The sequence below is a fragment of the Serinus canaria genome, chromosome 4 (assembly GCF_022539315.1).
Source record: "Serinus canaria isolate serCan28SL12 chromosome 4, serCan2020, whole genome shotgun sequence".
Taxonomy (NCBI): domain Eukaryota; kingdom Metazoa; phylum Chordata; class Aves; order Passeriformes; family Fringillidae; genus Serinus; species Serinus canaria.
This window is the reverse complement of record NC_066317.1, coordinates 48,223,780-48,239,914: the sequence shown is the minus strand read 5'-3', so window position 1 is coordinate 48,239,914 and position 16,135 is coordinate 48,223,780. Positions and strand designations below refer to the sequence as shown.

Genomic DNA, 16,135 nt, shown 5'->3' with positions numbered 1-16,135 from the left:
AGCATGGGGAATGAGCTAAAACAGCCCTCTCAAAACACATTCTCTTGAAGCACAGGCTTCCAGCAGTAATGAGGGAACCAGCAGTACACAGCTCACTCACAGGTTCAGCTTGGAGGTGGAAGCTCTCCACCACAAGTGATGCTGTCAGTGGTAGTGCTGGGATTGAGGCATTTGGGAGCCCCAGCCTAGACTGAATTCCCAATCTTCTGTGAAGTGTCAGGCTGACCTTATCACAGACACTTGTATTATTCATTCCCAGGGAGGGAAAGGAGGAGCACTTGGGCATGCAGCAGTGCAGGGAACAGGAATTGAAACAAATATTGCCTGCCAGTGACTTGGAGATGATACAGTGCTGGCATGTACCAACTGCAGAGAGACTAAAACCCAAAAATTCATGATAGCTGACACTGTCAGATTATTCCATTACTCCTATCTCAAACACACACTATGACATGTTTCTCTCTTACTGCTCTGCACTGGGGTTCTGTTCAGAACCAGCTGAATCACAAAGGATTCTTCCTCCACTTCCTTTTATAGAAGCTTGGCATCTGTGGTTTCAAGAAATGCAAGACTTCTTCTAACATTTCCCACCATAACTCCAGCCATGCCTGGAGCCTCTGTAGCTGTTTCTCTGTAGTATTTGGAAGTGGACAAAATCCTGAGCCCCATTCATGCTCTTGTTTTGAGCTCCCATACTCCAAGACTGCTGGGACTGGACTGGAATGCTATCTTAAAGATCACTGAGTCAAAAAGCCAGTAGTGCTTCAATAACCCTAGGATGCTGATCAATAAATGCAGAAACTGACAAAAAGCAAATAGTTTTGCCTATATCTACAATTAAAACAACTACATGATATCATACTAATATGAATTTTGGGGAAGTGCTTATTTCTGTATCACCTTTTACAGCACAGCACATGATCTTGGTGCTGCCATAGAACTGTCTATGCATAAGTCTTTGCTGGAACAAATTCCTTGCTGAATTACAACTGCCATATCAAAATTTAGGTGAGCCTACAATATGTATATGTCTTACTTAATACATCTATACTGTACTAAAATCTATGTTATTATATTTCATAGATTTTGTACTCTGGTGATGCTATTCAGAATTAATGATTATTATTCATAATCACAAATGAAATTTCATTTAAAGCAAACAATCATGAAAGGTTAAAATACACGTAATACATTACCAGCTGGTCTGAACTTTAATTGTAAAGACATTGTAAACAGAAGTAGAAAAATACTTCAAATGAAAATACTTTTTTTTTTCTTCTGCAGTTTACCAACCATACTGATTTCTGGGTTTTTGTGAAAACCATCTCTAATTTATTAATTAAGGTCCCATTCTCTACCTTCTAGAGTTAGAAAAATAATAAGAGTAAAGTTATATTACAGGAATTTATACTAGAAGCTTGTGCAGCCCTTTACATTCAGCATTTCTGATTTATTTTTTTGTTTTCTATCAGAATTGTAAGTTACAGTTCTTTCACCAAGAATCCTCTCAGAAATTATTTCCAGCATGCCTGGTGCACAGTATGAGAGCTTGACAGATGTAAACCATTACTGAAATGTTGTGGTCAAGTTTGCAGACCTTATGAGGAGCATTTATGAACATGTGGGAACGACCTTTCTAAAATAATGAACAAGACTGTATGTATTTAAGCCTATACAGGATAAAAGTTTTAGGGTCAAGATGGTAATACATATTTGAATGTCCTTAACTCCTCTTAGCTTCCATGTAAGTTAGTTTGATGCATATATGAACGAAATCAAAAAATGTTCTCTCTAAATGAATTAAAAACCAAAAATCAAACCCTTAGGGGTTGCCTGATCCAAAACTTGGAGCCAGTACAAAGACTTCCCTTGACAGAGCTGAGGACATTTTTCTGAAAATTCCATATAAAAATAATTTTAAACCAACATTATCTTATATTAGTATTTAATTCCACAGAAGTCTTCCCAGCATACTCAAACAAAGTGATTGTATTTTTTGAAGCATACTCTTCTTTATGAGAATTGATTTTGTTTTTCTACTTACATGACACCAAACCAACCCTTGGATTGTGCATGAAAGCATTATTTTAAAAGGCAGTACCAGGTACTGCTCTTTCAGCACATGTGGAGGACAGAGTCCATCTCTCTGTTTCTAGTGAAAGCCTGATTGCAACACTGATAGATACTTGGTACTGGAGGATGTACAGAGACACCTGAGAACACTTCATGTTTATTCAGTAGAAACTACCCTGTAAAGGAACTAGTGTCTCAAATGAAGACTCATGTCTTTTGTGATACTCCTACCAAATGAGCCAAAAAGAAGGTGCAAGCAAAGGGTCCAGCCAGAAGTCTTCTATCATGTGCAAAAATTGTATGTATCCTGTATCCACATAATGCAGCAATGCTTCAGAACTGCCAAAGTTTCACACTCATCAGGCTGCCTGTCCAGTTTATCAGGGATATGTCTGATTTCATCCTACACATCCAAAGTTTAGGGTGTTTCATCAGGCACCACCTTTATAAAATGAATACAGAGAATAGATACTTACGAGGTATTAGCAACAAGTAGCTACACTTTAGGACATTATCAGGCCAGCTTAGCTGTCAGCTAAACCTGCAAGTTCAAGAAGTTATTTCAATTTTCCTTACAGTATGTAGCCCACAAGAAGACACAGCAGGTTACCTCAGTTTCTGGAGTAGGAGATGGAGTAATGGAACCAAGCGATCCTTTTCGTGAGCCCTGGAGATCTGTTGGGATGGACACGGGACGCTGCCATTGAGTTGTTCCTGTTGGTATGTGCCAGTAGTAGATCCCAGCAATGTCATTTATTTTTTTCCAACCAGGTGGTAAGTCTGGGTCTGTCTGAAATGAATGATCACTCCATATATCTGCTGAGAACAGGAAAAAAAAAAATCACACAATAACACAAACAGTTCTTCCATGGGCCTGCACACCTGCAAGTGTTGTTTTACAGTTCCTGGGCAAATGAATACCAGAAAAACATATCAAATTATGGAGGCTCAATGTAACAGGATAGATGAATAACCTCTTGTTATACTGCTGCTCTTAATCCCTTTTTGGAATTAAAAGTTCTGTGTTAGTCTATCCTTCAAGGCTTCTACTAGGTGTTTTATTATGGTTGTTTTTTTCTGAGCCTCTCTCATTTCTGTTACCCAAATTTATGCACATATACATAAACAGACATACAAATGTCATGATAACTTGAAATAACTCTTACACTCCAAGGTACAAACCAGACTATTTCTCCCCCATAGCCACTTTAAAAGTTCTTAAATTAATGGTAAATTCCTAATTTACCATTTGAGGACTAATCTAAGCAAGTTCTGCAGAAGATGCTAGATGATACCATTACACTCAAATGTAATAAAAAACCTCACCCATGACCCAAACCCCAAATCAGCAACATTACCATAATCAGTTCCAGAAGTTTACAAGAATTCTAAACATTTGCTTTTAAATGTCTCCTCTTGTGGGCTCTATGGCATTCAAGCATGTAGTTCCTAACTCTAAGGTCTTATATGTTTTAAAGCCTCTTCATCTTCAACCTTGCCCACTTTGGTTTCCCAGCTGAATAAATTGACTGCACTCTTCTCAAGCACATAAAAGGCAAATAAATGCAAAACACTTTCCACAATGTGGGCCACATCATGCAAGAAGTAATGAGATCAAATATCTAAACATCACAATGAGGTATGTGTGCAACATCTGCAAGTCCAGTCTAAGTTAAAAGTTTAGGCACAGCTTCTATCCTTGCTATGCATACCTATGGATGTATACACAGCTACTCAAACATACAGGGTGCAAAGTGTTAAGCTATGGTTGCATTAAACTGCTAATTTCAAACTAATCAACCAAAGATGCAGAGAAACCAACACCCTGTTATTTATTGTTGCAATGACATGCAGCACCAGAAAGACCTAAACAGGAATGACTTTGAAGTAAAAGCAGACAAAACTCACAGCAGAAATAAAATTTTTAACCCAGCGACTTAAACCAAGAACATGTCTGCAACAATTAGTTACAAGACAAGAAATTATGTCATATGTGAACAAACAGTTGGAAGGAAATAATGTAAAATATCTGGGATAAGAAAATACCACCTAGCTGAATAGTACTAATTTATTTTGAAAATTTATCCATTAGCAAAAATAAATACACCTAAATATGTTTTCATATATTGAGAAATAAAATGGGAATTAGATTAATTTTCAATTAACATAGCTCAGGACTTCCAAAGAGCAGCACTTCCCACACCAAATGGCTGATTTGTGCTTGTGTGCAGGTGCTCCTCAGGCAAAGGGACTGGCCTCAGACCATCTGATAAACATGGCTGAACACAACAGCACCAGAGGTTGTGTTCATCCTGAAACACCAGCCTCATGTTTGCTATGCAAACCTGCTTGAAAAAAAACCCCAAACAAACCTATGTGTGTCCCAGCCCATGCTGCAGAATGGCAGACTGCTGGGATAACCTTTCCACAGGCTGGGGTTTCCTACCAGCATGACCTGGAGAGCCTCCCTGGTGCACTGGCTGCTCTAACAGATGAAAGCACTCAGTGTGCAGGTCAGAGGCAATGTGGCGTCACTAGAGATACCAGCACAAAGAAAGACAACAAAGTAAGCATCAACATACAAAATCTAACAAGACAGAAATGTGCTTGAGGTATCAGAGACCTACTACAGGATATCAGGACATCAGTGGCTTTACTCTGTTTGAATGGGGAATTGCAGGTAGTAAAATAATTTCCATCTGAATTTTAAAGACCCCATTTAATGACATGGCATTTCAAAAGGTGTAATTTTCATTGCACAGCAGCTGGGTGTTGTCTCCACTTCCAAGAGAACTTTGTGGTGATGACAAGCAAGGTGTGGAGACAAAGAGATGGTGCCTCTCTACTTAGGCCAAGTAAACTGCCTTCCTGAAGAAAATACTCTTAAGTAAGGCAACATGTCTAACACAATAAATTTTGTATTGAACTGGGAGCTGCACTTAGAAAAACAGGCTTGTATTTTACAAATGCATCTCTTCTTCAGGTGAAAATGAATCCCACCAATCAGCATGGCAAGGACACTAATTTATGGACAAAAAGAGTACTCTTGAGTAAGAGGAAAGGCGGCCCCAAAGGGCTTGAGTTTGGCAGCATATATGACTTCAAAAGAGAGACTGTAAAAATGCTGTACAGAGTTACCAGAGTGCTGCAAGTTCTATTCCTGGGAGGTGCAGTACAGTAATAGCTCCTATGCCACAGGACAATTTTAACTGTTCACATGCTAAAACCACATTTTTTGAAAATTGGGAGACAGCAGCAAGGTAGAGTCATACTATGACAGAAAATATATTCAGGGAAATCTGAGAGGTACCATTGCATCATTCAAAGCATCATGCTCTGCTTTTCCAGGGATTTGTTTCAACAGAAGTATCTCATTTTGTCTCCTTGGAAGCAATGCAGCAGATGTGAGTGCACAGCCTCTGGCTAATGCAAATGCAGCTCTGCTGGAGTTAGTGGAAGCACTAGACTTTCAGTCAGTCTTTCTAGCTTAAAGAGAGCTTATTTCACTGCATGGGAGCAGAATGCCCAAGTGAGACTGCTTGTCTGCAAGGCTCAACAATACTGGCAAACACTTGATCTACACTATCTAAATAGGCTAAGTAATAAAATACCCACACTGTACAGAGATAAAGATGAGGTATCACTTTTTTGTTTTGTATTTCTAGCTTAGCTACCTCAATTCTTATGATGATTTTGAAACAATTTTTCTTCTGTTAAGATCCTCTGAAGAAAAGGGACACCATCCCAACACCGGATTTGATCAAGACTGATTGCCAGTTTTTACTTCCACAGTAAAAAAAATAACTGAAAAGGAGTGCTCATTGTGCAGGCTTGAAGCATTTTAGTACAAAGAAGAACACTTTCAGGGTTTTCCAAATGTAAAAAAAAAATCTGGCCAATAATAAATCTCTGAAGTCACTTCTGAATCTCTGGCCCTCCCATTGCTCACTTTCCAGCAGCGGATGCAAAACATAAATGAAGAATTCAAACTGAAAAGCACCTTATTTGTAATCAGAAATCTGCACCAGAGCTTCCTATGTCAAAAATTGCAGAGAATGGGCCAGCAACAGCATCCAACATGTTGTCCTAGTGTTTGGGAAACCACTAGCTTTACATCTGATGTCTGTCTTCATAGGTGGGCTGAAGCATGATGAAGAGCTGGCCCACCATACCACATGTGTATTACAGATCCTGTCCCTCTAGGCAACCAAGGGGAAGCACAACAAAGAACTGGGAAGACAGGAGGATAAAAAGGTTTTTATAAAAGGAAAGAGGTGGGAGAAAGTTGTTGTTTTATTTTCCCTGAAGTACCAAAATCTTGAAATGAAAATGTTTTACTTCAGTCTTCTGTATCTAAATAAAAGCACAACTAAAGGAAAAGAAGGCCACAGAAACTCAGCCTTTTTGAAGAGATGCCAATGACTTCAGCAGGTCCAGGATTTCATTCTAAGGGAGGCCTATTCTCCCCACCCCATACACACACTGATGATCAAGTCAGGCACTGAAGGGAGAAGGAGACTTTGTATTAATGACTGAGGGCAAGTGAAATGCAAGGAGCACTCTCCATTCAATAGCACAATAGAAAGAACATAGATCATGTACATTTTTATCCCATCTATTTCCTGCAGTGGGGTCAATGTGCAAGTTTAAATTGTTTGGTTTTAATGAAAAGAAGTCTCCAAGGATAACTTCTCACTTTTTATGCACTACAGCAAAATCAGTAGCTTCACCTACTCACATGATTCACACCAATGATGGCCAGCAGGCAGCCTCACCTAAGCACCACTACAAGAAGCATGAATGCTATCTCAGCAACAAATGCAGCAAAAATACAAGTCAACAGGTCAAATAATCATAAATCAGACATGTCTGTCTAATTTGGGGAACGTTACTCAACAAGGGGTGATAACCAGCCAGAAGCTGGTCATTTGTCACCATTTTTGCTCACAGCATGTAACTGGTTGTCATGGCAACCCTGTCATCCTCCTTGCCGAATTGCTGAACCAGCCACCAGTCACATGCACTTGGGGAGAGGAAGATTCTCTTAACACTTTCCAGGAAAACATGCTGAAATGTGGGATTTACAGGCATACATGTAACCAAACTCTATCTGTGCCAAAATGATTTGCTGTTTTGATCAACTGTAAAATCAGCCATAATCAGAAAAGACTGACTGTAAAAATCCTAAGAAAGTTTGGGATGAATTGCCTGTACTATTTTTCTTTTTCATGAGATGCAATCTTTGTCTGGCTGTATAAATGAGTTACTACAAGCAGAAGCATTCAGGCAGAGATGACTAATCTAAAGGAGAGGAGAGAGGAAAGTAGATATGTCAACATTCAGGAAAAAAATCCAGAGACCACAACTAAACTGACTTGTTTTGCTGTCTTGGCTTATTTTCCCTTTCAATGACCAGAGCCCAAGGTGCTGATATAAGGACCCAATACTAGCACAACTACCAAAGAAAGCAAGGGCAGATGACTTCAGCAGAGGGGCTCTGAAGAACTGTTGATGGCAGCCATGGATGAGGGTGATGGATGATACTTGCTGTCCTGCTTAAATGGGAGAATTTTGGGACTCTCCAAGTTGTCTTCTCAGGGGCAATACAGTCTGAGGGGCAGAAGTGAAGCTGTGAGAAGCCAGCACCACAGCTGGTGTTTACAGGAGTTGATGGGAAGAGCAGCAGTCATGACTTCTTCTCATTTTTGCTCTTCCAGTTCTCTTCCCCATCTCACTGGTGGGAGGAAACAAGCCACAACAGAATTCAAAGCATATTGGCCAACCTAAGATCCAGGAAAAAATAAGAAGGTACCATCTGGGGTGGAATGAAAAAGAGTCCCAAACAATTGAGGGCAGCATATAAATGAATCCCCTTTCCACCAACTTGGTACTTAAATGTGCACCAATACCTTACAAGATTTCTACCAACTGATTTTCAAAGCAGTCAGAATAATTTGCTACTGTTCTAATGAGTGATCTACTGCTCATAAATAACTTTTGCATATCACAGAATTACAGAATGGCTGGGGTTGGAAGAGACTTCTGGAGATCCTCTTGTCCAATCCCCCTGCTAAAGCAGGTACACCTAGAGCAGGTTACACAGGATTGCACCCAGGTGGGTTTAGAATATCTCCAGAGAAGAAGACTCCACAGCCTCTCTGGGCAGCCTGTTCCAGTGCTCTCATCCTCACAGTAAAGAATACAACCAGTATAACTTAGTTTCTAGCTTATTTGAAATATTAGTTCTCTATTCCTTCCACTAGATGGCAAAAGCTTTTACTTAAAGAGTAGTCCAAAACACAGCAGACTGTGTACCTCTAAATTGGTCTAAATCCACTGTGATCGTGCATTGTGTGATTGTGACCCAAAGGGCCTCCTCACCTCAAAGGACTCAGAGCAGCAAACAGTTCATCAAGAGCTATTCAAGAGTATTTTTGTTATCATTATTAGCAAAGTACTAAAAATGGTATTGCAAGTCAGTTTTCAGGGCTAAACCAGCCCAGCAGCAATGTGCGTCTGCTTTATGATTTTTTTTTTTCATAGTTTCTCTTCTTCCCATGCCTTTCCCCACAGCAGAACTGCAGCATATGATCTCATGTTCTGGGTTCATAACATATTTAACTACTTCATCTTGTTTCAGAAGCAGGGTTTTGTTTGGTCTAAAGATGAAGAATTAAATGACCACCCCACCCAAGGGAGTGCTAGACGGACAGAGCAAAGCCTGTGCACACACTGTCCCACTGACCAGCACAGCAGCAATGTGTGCATGCATGGAGTCCAGCCTTCCTTCCCTTCAAATTTATCTGTCACAACAGCAGCAGCCAAGCATTTGGTAGAAAACCTGGGAAAATCACATTGGTAGCAGCTCTGGACTTATGTATTTCTCTCAAAATGAAGAGTCTGATTCTCCTGTCTTCTCAAAGTGAACTGGTATGCTAGTGTCAAACCACCCACCCATAGACAAACCAATAATTTTGGGCCATGAACAAATATAGTCAGGAATTTTCACAGGAAACAGAAAGGTTCAGTCTATAACACCGACACAAAAGGCATTCAAGTTAAACACAGATGTCCTTCTGACCTCAAGACACAGGATGCCTGCAGAGCAGGAGGGGACAGTGTGCCAATGTCTGGCATATGGCAGTAGGGTCACCTCAACAGCTTCACTCTCCACAAAGGAAACTCCTGCACCACAGTGCTTTACTTACAACCAACACTCTTGTTTTGCAAGCTTCAAATGGATTTCAGCATCTCCCAGCCAGTAACTCTCCATTTTACTGGGACTGGCTGTAGACACAAGTGGTTCCATCTCCCTTACACTTTCTGCTAGTAGCTAGTGCTTCTTACCTTGATACAAGCCATGAAAGACAGAGGAACAAAACAAAACACCTGCCATTAATCCCTGGTACAAAGAAGAGTGCAAGGTTGGACTCCCCACTTTCAATCCCATTTGTTTGAACTGAGGAATAGCTTTCTATCCTCTTTCTTCTATTTCTATTGTCTCCTCAAAAGTTTAAGTTGAGGATTGGCAATGTGAGTGGGTGCCACTTGAATCTGAATGACACAAGTAGTGAGACAGAGTATGGAAGAAAGAATCTGACTAGCACTCACCATTTTTTTTCTCCATTTCAGAAAAGAAACTGCACAAAAATATTTGCATTATAAGTCAGATACTGGGCAAAGGTAATTTTCTTCATCTAAAATATAAGAGGCCTACTGACTTCAGAGTCAATGGAGAGAAAGGACTGCACTTCTCTGGAGAATATCCTGCATAGATACATTGATATAATCAGAAATTTCAGGGACATGCTCATTAGTGGTTCTGTGCATATGAATGGCTAATTAAAAGCAAGTGAAGTTGCCCAATGGCACACACATCCAATTCAACTGGTGGCTTGACCAAATCTGCTTTTCCTTGACAGCTTCATTTAGAGCACTGTGCAAATACATTAGAAAAACCTTTTTCTGAATTTGATGATTCAGTGAAAACAGAACATAAAACTGAATTACAATGGATCTACTGTCTGAAAGTAAATGTTTTACTTCACAAAAAAAAGCTAAGTTTGTGAGAACAGTAATTTCCCCTCTCATAAGCAAGCTCTGCTCATCCTTCAGCTCACACACTGTAGCAGAGGCTCTAGGATGCCATGAAAATGACTGCTTTATCTTCCCACCAACCTTGTGAGGCAGGAGAGTGCAAGCCCTGTTTTAAACAAAGTCAGGGGGGTGTAGGAGAGGTCTGAAATGCATTAAATAACTCCCTGGAGTCATGGCCAGACTCCAGGTCTGTGCAGGCTCCCTGCACCAAGCACCAGCCAAACACACACCGTGCACAGAGATCTGCCACTGTGCTCCAGCCTGCCTACACATCAGAATCTCCTTCCATCCTGCAGTATGGGCTGCTCTTTCTAGTATGGCAAATATTGGTCAATTTAGTACTATCAGTAAAAGCTGGAATGTGACTTTTAACAGTCTATATAATGGATTTAAAGCTGTAGTGAAATGTGCATTAGAGAGCAAACAGAATGCTCCTGTTTTTTTCCAGTATAGAAGCCAAAGACCTAATATTTCCCCATCTGCAAATTAATTTCATGTTGCTACAGTACTGAAGGGATGGGAAAATTTATTATGGTGAAAATCCACTTAGAGATGCATAAGCATGAAGTTTTGCACAAGCCTAGGAAGCAGCACATTGGCCCCACGGCCTGCCTGCAGTGAGAGACATTGAGGGGGAACTTGGGCACCTTGGGCAGCTCAACCCATGCTGAGGGCTTGAAAGACAGTGAACTCAAGCTTCACCTCCCAGCCCCAAACTTTGAGACTTATTATAAAAAAATAAAGCTAACAACCAAATAACTTTAACCTTTTCAAAAGTAATTTTGCTTCAGCTGAACTAAGTCTTTTCCTGCACAATGCACAGAGCCAGACATGAAGTGCAATGTACAGCATCTACAAGAGGAAGGCTTCATGAATGGGGGCTTCTGACAGCAGATGGAAGCCCCAGAGGAGCTGGCTGTGTTTCACTTGCCATGGGAGAGGGAGGCATGCTGATAGCACACAGGGGTCTCTTAGCCCTGCAGTTTATTCAAGTATTTCACATCACTACATTGGTATATCAATTTTCTATTAAATCTTCAGTCACACTGTCCAAATACCTTCTGGTATTAAGAAATCTCAAAGATGTTAATCATCTTTGAAAGCATCATCTAGGATTAGAAATACCAGTATTTTCATTCTCATATCTACTTCACGGCACTCCAGAACTAAAATTCTGTTTTTTTCACTGTGTGGATTCATATATGTAATTGAAGCTAGACTTAAAAATCTGCATTTAAGGAGATACAAATGGTATCTCTGATAAAAGCACTAGCAAGAATTAGAAAATTCAGAAAAAAAAAACCCCAAAACCTGTGGCCTAAATCACCCTGGGAAGTCTAGGTTAGCAAACAGTAGCCAGGAACAAACCCAGTACACAACAACTAGAGTCCTATGCCAGACAGCATTTGAAAGAGAAAAATGAATGGATTAATTCTAAAATTCCACAGAACCACAACACAGTTTCACTTGCAATTAGTACCACCTTCCTCTCAAAGCCCATTAGCAAAATGGATGCTTTGAAAACAAGGATAATGTTCCCTTAAAGATGCATATGCCCAGAGCATAACTTCAGATTTTTTTTATTGTGAACCCTGAAATCGAATACCCCTAAACACAAACACTTGCTTGGTAAGAATAAAAATATGCCAGAGCACACGAAAATAATAACAACATCTCCAGTGTATGATAAACTGCAAGCCATTGAGCTCTATAAGCACTGTGGAGAAGACCTTCTGGTGTTAAAAAAATCTCACAGATGTTTGTCATCACAAACAGCTGATTGTCCTCACATGTTGCAAGAAACAGTTAAAAAAAAAAAAAAAAAAAAAAAAAAGATGCACAAGTAACAGAATTATCCTTTCCCCCAGCTTAAAACAGTAGCTGATCTTTAGTGGAAACCTTATAATTTGTGAACATGCCAGAGGACTGCAGGTGGTTTTGGAAAGCTGGAAAACCAGTTATGTAGGATGAAAAGAGTACCCTTTCTGGATTTCTATTCACCTTTGTTGCTGAGCAAAAACAAAAGGCTGCAGATAGATCCTGCAGGATTAAGATACACACAGTTTCAAGAGTGTTTTTCAATGCACAACCTTCACCTTCTCTTTTTCTTCAATGGACAAAGACACCCACCTCTATTTTAACAATTTCTTACAAGTTCCTTTAATATTACTCTCCTACTACTTCAAATCCTCATATACAACAGCAGGTAATTAATTATCTTTTGCCACTCTGGAAGGATCAAGGTCACAAAGTTTTTTGAAGGTGGCATTTTAGTACTCACTTGGCACTTGAAAAAATTACACTTTAGGAACCAAGAGCAAGATAAAAGTCTTCATGTATACAGTTTTAATGTAGGATTGAACTATCACAGGACTAGTGCATGCATTTCATGTGCCCCACTATAAAAATGGATGCAGCAGAATTAGATAAGACAGACAGATAAAAATCTCTCTGCAGGAAGAGACACTGAGTAAAGTAGGGCTCTCCAGCTTGGAGAATATATGACAGGGAGGAGGGGAGGATGTCAGAGAAATCAAGAATGGTGGGAAGAAGGCAAGGATGGAAAGGAAATCATCATTCACTGTTATTTACTGCTTCCTAAAACAGAAAAGCAAGAGGCATCTAATGAAATTATTGGAGAGCAATTTTATAACAAAAGGAAATACTTTTTCATATAACACATAATTTGATTATGGAGCTCACGGTCACAGGATGTTGTGGATGCCAGAAATACAAATGAGAAAAAAAATGATTAAACAAATTCATGTTAGAAAAGTCTATCAAGGGCAATTAAAGAAGATAACATGAATGACATACCAAGTCTAAAAGTCCTGAAACTTTCAATTACTGAAAGAGGAAAAGATATAATAGGCGGAGGACTACTTTATGCTAGCCTTGTTTTTGTTTTTAGTAAAGCCATAAGTTTCTGCTACTGACCCCTGTCAGAGAAGCAATCCATAAAGAATTCCATGAGCCTAAGGTCTGCTATATAGGGTCTTTTGGTTATGTCCAACACGGAACTGTAACCACAGTAACTCTTGTAAAAGCTCTGCCTTCCATTTATTATATTACATGTATATTTATATGTAACATATTTACTATATTTACATTGGAAATAGTGGAACTAACAACATTATTGAAGGGCTTTGATTAAAGTTACCACAGCAGTCATACTGGACCAGACTAAAAAGCCTCATTTATTGTGAGAATTCTCAAACCACTGTATCCAAGCTTCCTCTAAGGGATTTATACATAAATATACATTTTTATTCCTAGAAGGAAAATACACAATAAGTTTATTTTCATAACTACAAAGGTACTTTCCTACCCTGAGATACAGAATAATCTCATATGACAATAGAAATGCAGGAGTTATGGGACTGAATAATATTATCTTTTCACACTTGCACCCTTCCAATTTATATTAACATGTATCAAATAGGAAGATTTTACTACTTTTATAGCAAATTATGCACCACCACTTAACAAATATCAATTTACTTAGAGGAAAATAGAACAGTTGGTCTTAAATATCTGATAAGGAAAGGGGAACATAGTTGAACTACTGAGGAGCAGTTAACCAACAGCTGATCTGTCTGGTGGTTAGTGCAGAGACACTGCTGTGGAGAGGTAATTAGCACTGCTAACACTACATGCTTTTACACATGACAATCACTACAGGTCAAGAAAGCTCTTATGTCAGTCAGGGTCTACAGTCTCATTGTCCTGATATAATTTGCATTCCAGAAAATTTCAGAAGTAGAAAGGAGAGATGACAGCAACATACTGTAAGCAAGATGTTAGCCAGAAATTCAGTTCATGCACTGATAACAAATTCTCAGTGAATCCTGACACATGAAAATAGAATTAGCCCAGATAAAACTGTGGCCAGGCAAACACACAATCCTGACATAGCATCTATAAAACAATACCAAAAGTCTAAATAACCCTATCTGGTGGCCTTTACACTGACCCTTTTGCAGAAGGAAAAAACAGGTTTCTCTCCCTTTTAAACTTTGACCACCACCTTACCTCTCAGCAAGTCATAAAACCACATCCCACCAAAAGAGCTTTAGTGTTTTAGCAAATGAGGTAGTTGATTTTTTTTGCTCATTACTGCAGAATTCAAGCTGCAAGGTTCATTCCTATCGAAAAGATTACTTTTAAAACACTGAAAAAGTGAAACACTGCTCTTGTGAACTCACACTTGTTTTCAGCATTTTTGACAAAAATTTTTATGACTTTGTGTCTTGTGACATTTGGAACTTTTTGTCTCCCTACCTCCTGGAATCAATGGGAAAATTGCAGCTTGTCCACTTAAAGAAAACCCTAATCAACAAATATTAAAAAAAACTTCACATTACAACCCACAGAATCACCTAAGTTTCCCTCTCAAAAAAAGGTAAAAGCTGAAGAACAAAATTAAAATGAAAGCATAACCCTAAAAACATAAACAAAGCCCTGAAATTTATTCTTGCTTTTGAATACACATTGTTTTTAAACTCCCATTTGGGGACAAGGTGTGTTAGTTCCAAGAAGAATTTATGTTTGTTTTCCTTTTGTTTTTAATTGGTTTACTGGCATAGATTGAAGAAGTTATTCATTTTTGCTTTAGCCTTTATAAATGCATCATATCTATAAATATTCCTGTGCAATAAAAATGAGGATGTAAAATTAAATGTATTACTAATAAAGGAGCAACATGTGAAAACTCCCTCCCACCCCTTCTACTTCCAGTGCTTGATCTGTCCATTTGCCCTGTCTGCAGATGGGGTGGTTTGCAAAAGAAAACAAAAGAGGTCTACTATGCAAATACTAGATTTATTCCTCCACCCACAATAAAGGTTTAGTTTTACACTTGAATACTTAAAATACAACCAGTAATTACTATGACAGTATTTTTAAGTTTGGTCTGCAGGGAGTGCAACCTTTAAATCAGTACATTTTGCCTGTGTTTTTGTTTAAATACTGTCTGACAGTTTTGCACTGATGTTAAGAAAATTTGGAAGTAGTGCACCTCAAACAATGGTTGAACACATAGATAAAATCTCCATTTACTTCTGGCAGAGAGAAAATCCAGCCTTCTGCATCACTCCTGGAAAACCACAACTAAGCAGAGTCACTACTCAATTGGTTTTATCTTGGAGTAGCTGAAGCTTGTCCCAGGCTAACAACAGGCTCCCTCATGCCAGAGAGACCAAGCCACCAAAAAGGGTGATTTCCTCTGAAGTATTGAGTACACTGGACCATGCGCACTATTTTCTGGGCCAGCGTTTTGAAACATCAAGTGGATATGGACAGAAGCCTTGAGGAACAGGGAATGGGGAAGCTTCCACTGTCACCCTATTCGTAATACAGCTTCTTTTAAGGTGCTGCATTTTCCCTGTGAAGTAATTGAAGGATTAGAAAATCTTAGCTAATAGAAGCTTGATATACTCAAAGTACCAAAATCTGGAGTATAGTTCTGAACAAGAGAATTCACCTGTGACATGAAATCAAGAGAACTATCGAAAACAAATCTTCTGTTAATGATCATACATTAATTTTGATGTTGCATAAAAGTCTTATTTCCTATACTAAACCTGAATACACATAGGCAATATAATTTTACAAAGCCTAACACACCCATTTTAGCAGGAAAAAAAATCCTGAAAGAAGAATAAAATAAACTTTCTCTTCCATGCCAGGGGACTTCCCCTGAAATCCCTGTTGTTCTGACGTCATCTTCCTACTTTTCAGATATCTTTGTTACCAAAAGCATGGATTATGTTTCAGCACAATTAACCAAAGGAAATTCATGCAGTCAGGAGACTACAAAGTTTCTTACTTGATCCACTGACAGCTTCCATGGGCAAAAAAGGGAGACTCATTATTTTGCTTCAGTTAACCACAAAAGAAAAATAAGGTAATTTAACACCAAATGTTATCTTGAAATTCTGCTAGAGCTGGAGTATGACAAACAATA

General features: G+C 39.0%; 1 protein-coding gene across 14 annotated transcripts in view; it reads right to left on the bottom strand.

Annotated features, from left to right (window-relative positions):
• APBB2 (amyloid beta precursor protein binding family B member 2) overlaps positions 1-16,135 on the bottom strand; it is a 157,819-nt gene that overhangs the window by 58,272 nt on the left and 83,412 nt on the right. For 11 of the 14 annotated variants that reach the window (XM_050973728.1, XM_050973729.1, XM_050973725.1 and 8 more), the window contains one exon: positions 2,684-2,892. In XM_050973728.1, coding sequence (XP_050829685.1) covers positions 2,684-2,892 — 209 coding nt within the window. The remainder of the gene's footprint in view (positions 1-2,683; positions 2,893-16,135) is intronic. The other 3 variants (XM_030238883.2, XM_030238885.2, XM_050973731.1) reach the window with 1 other exon arrangement.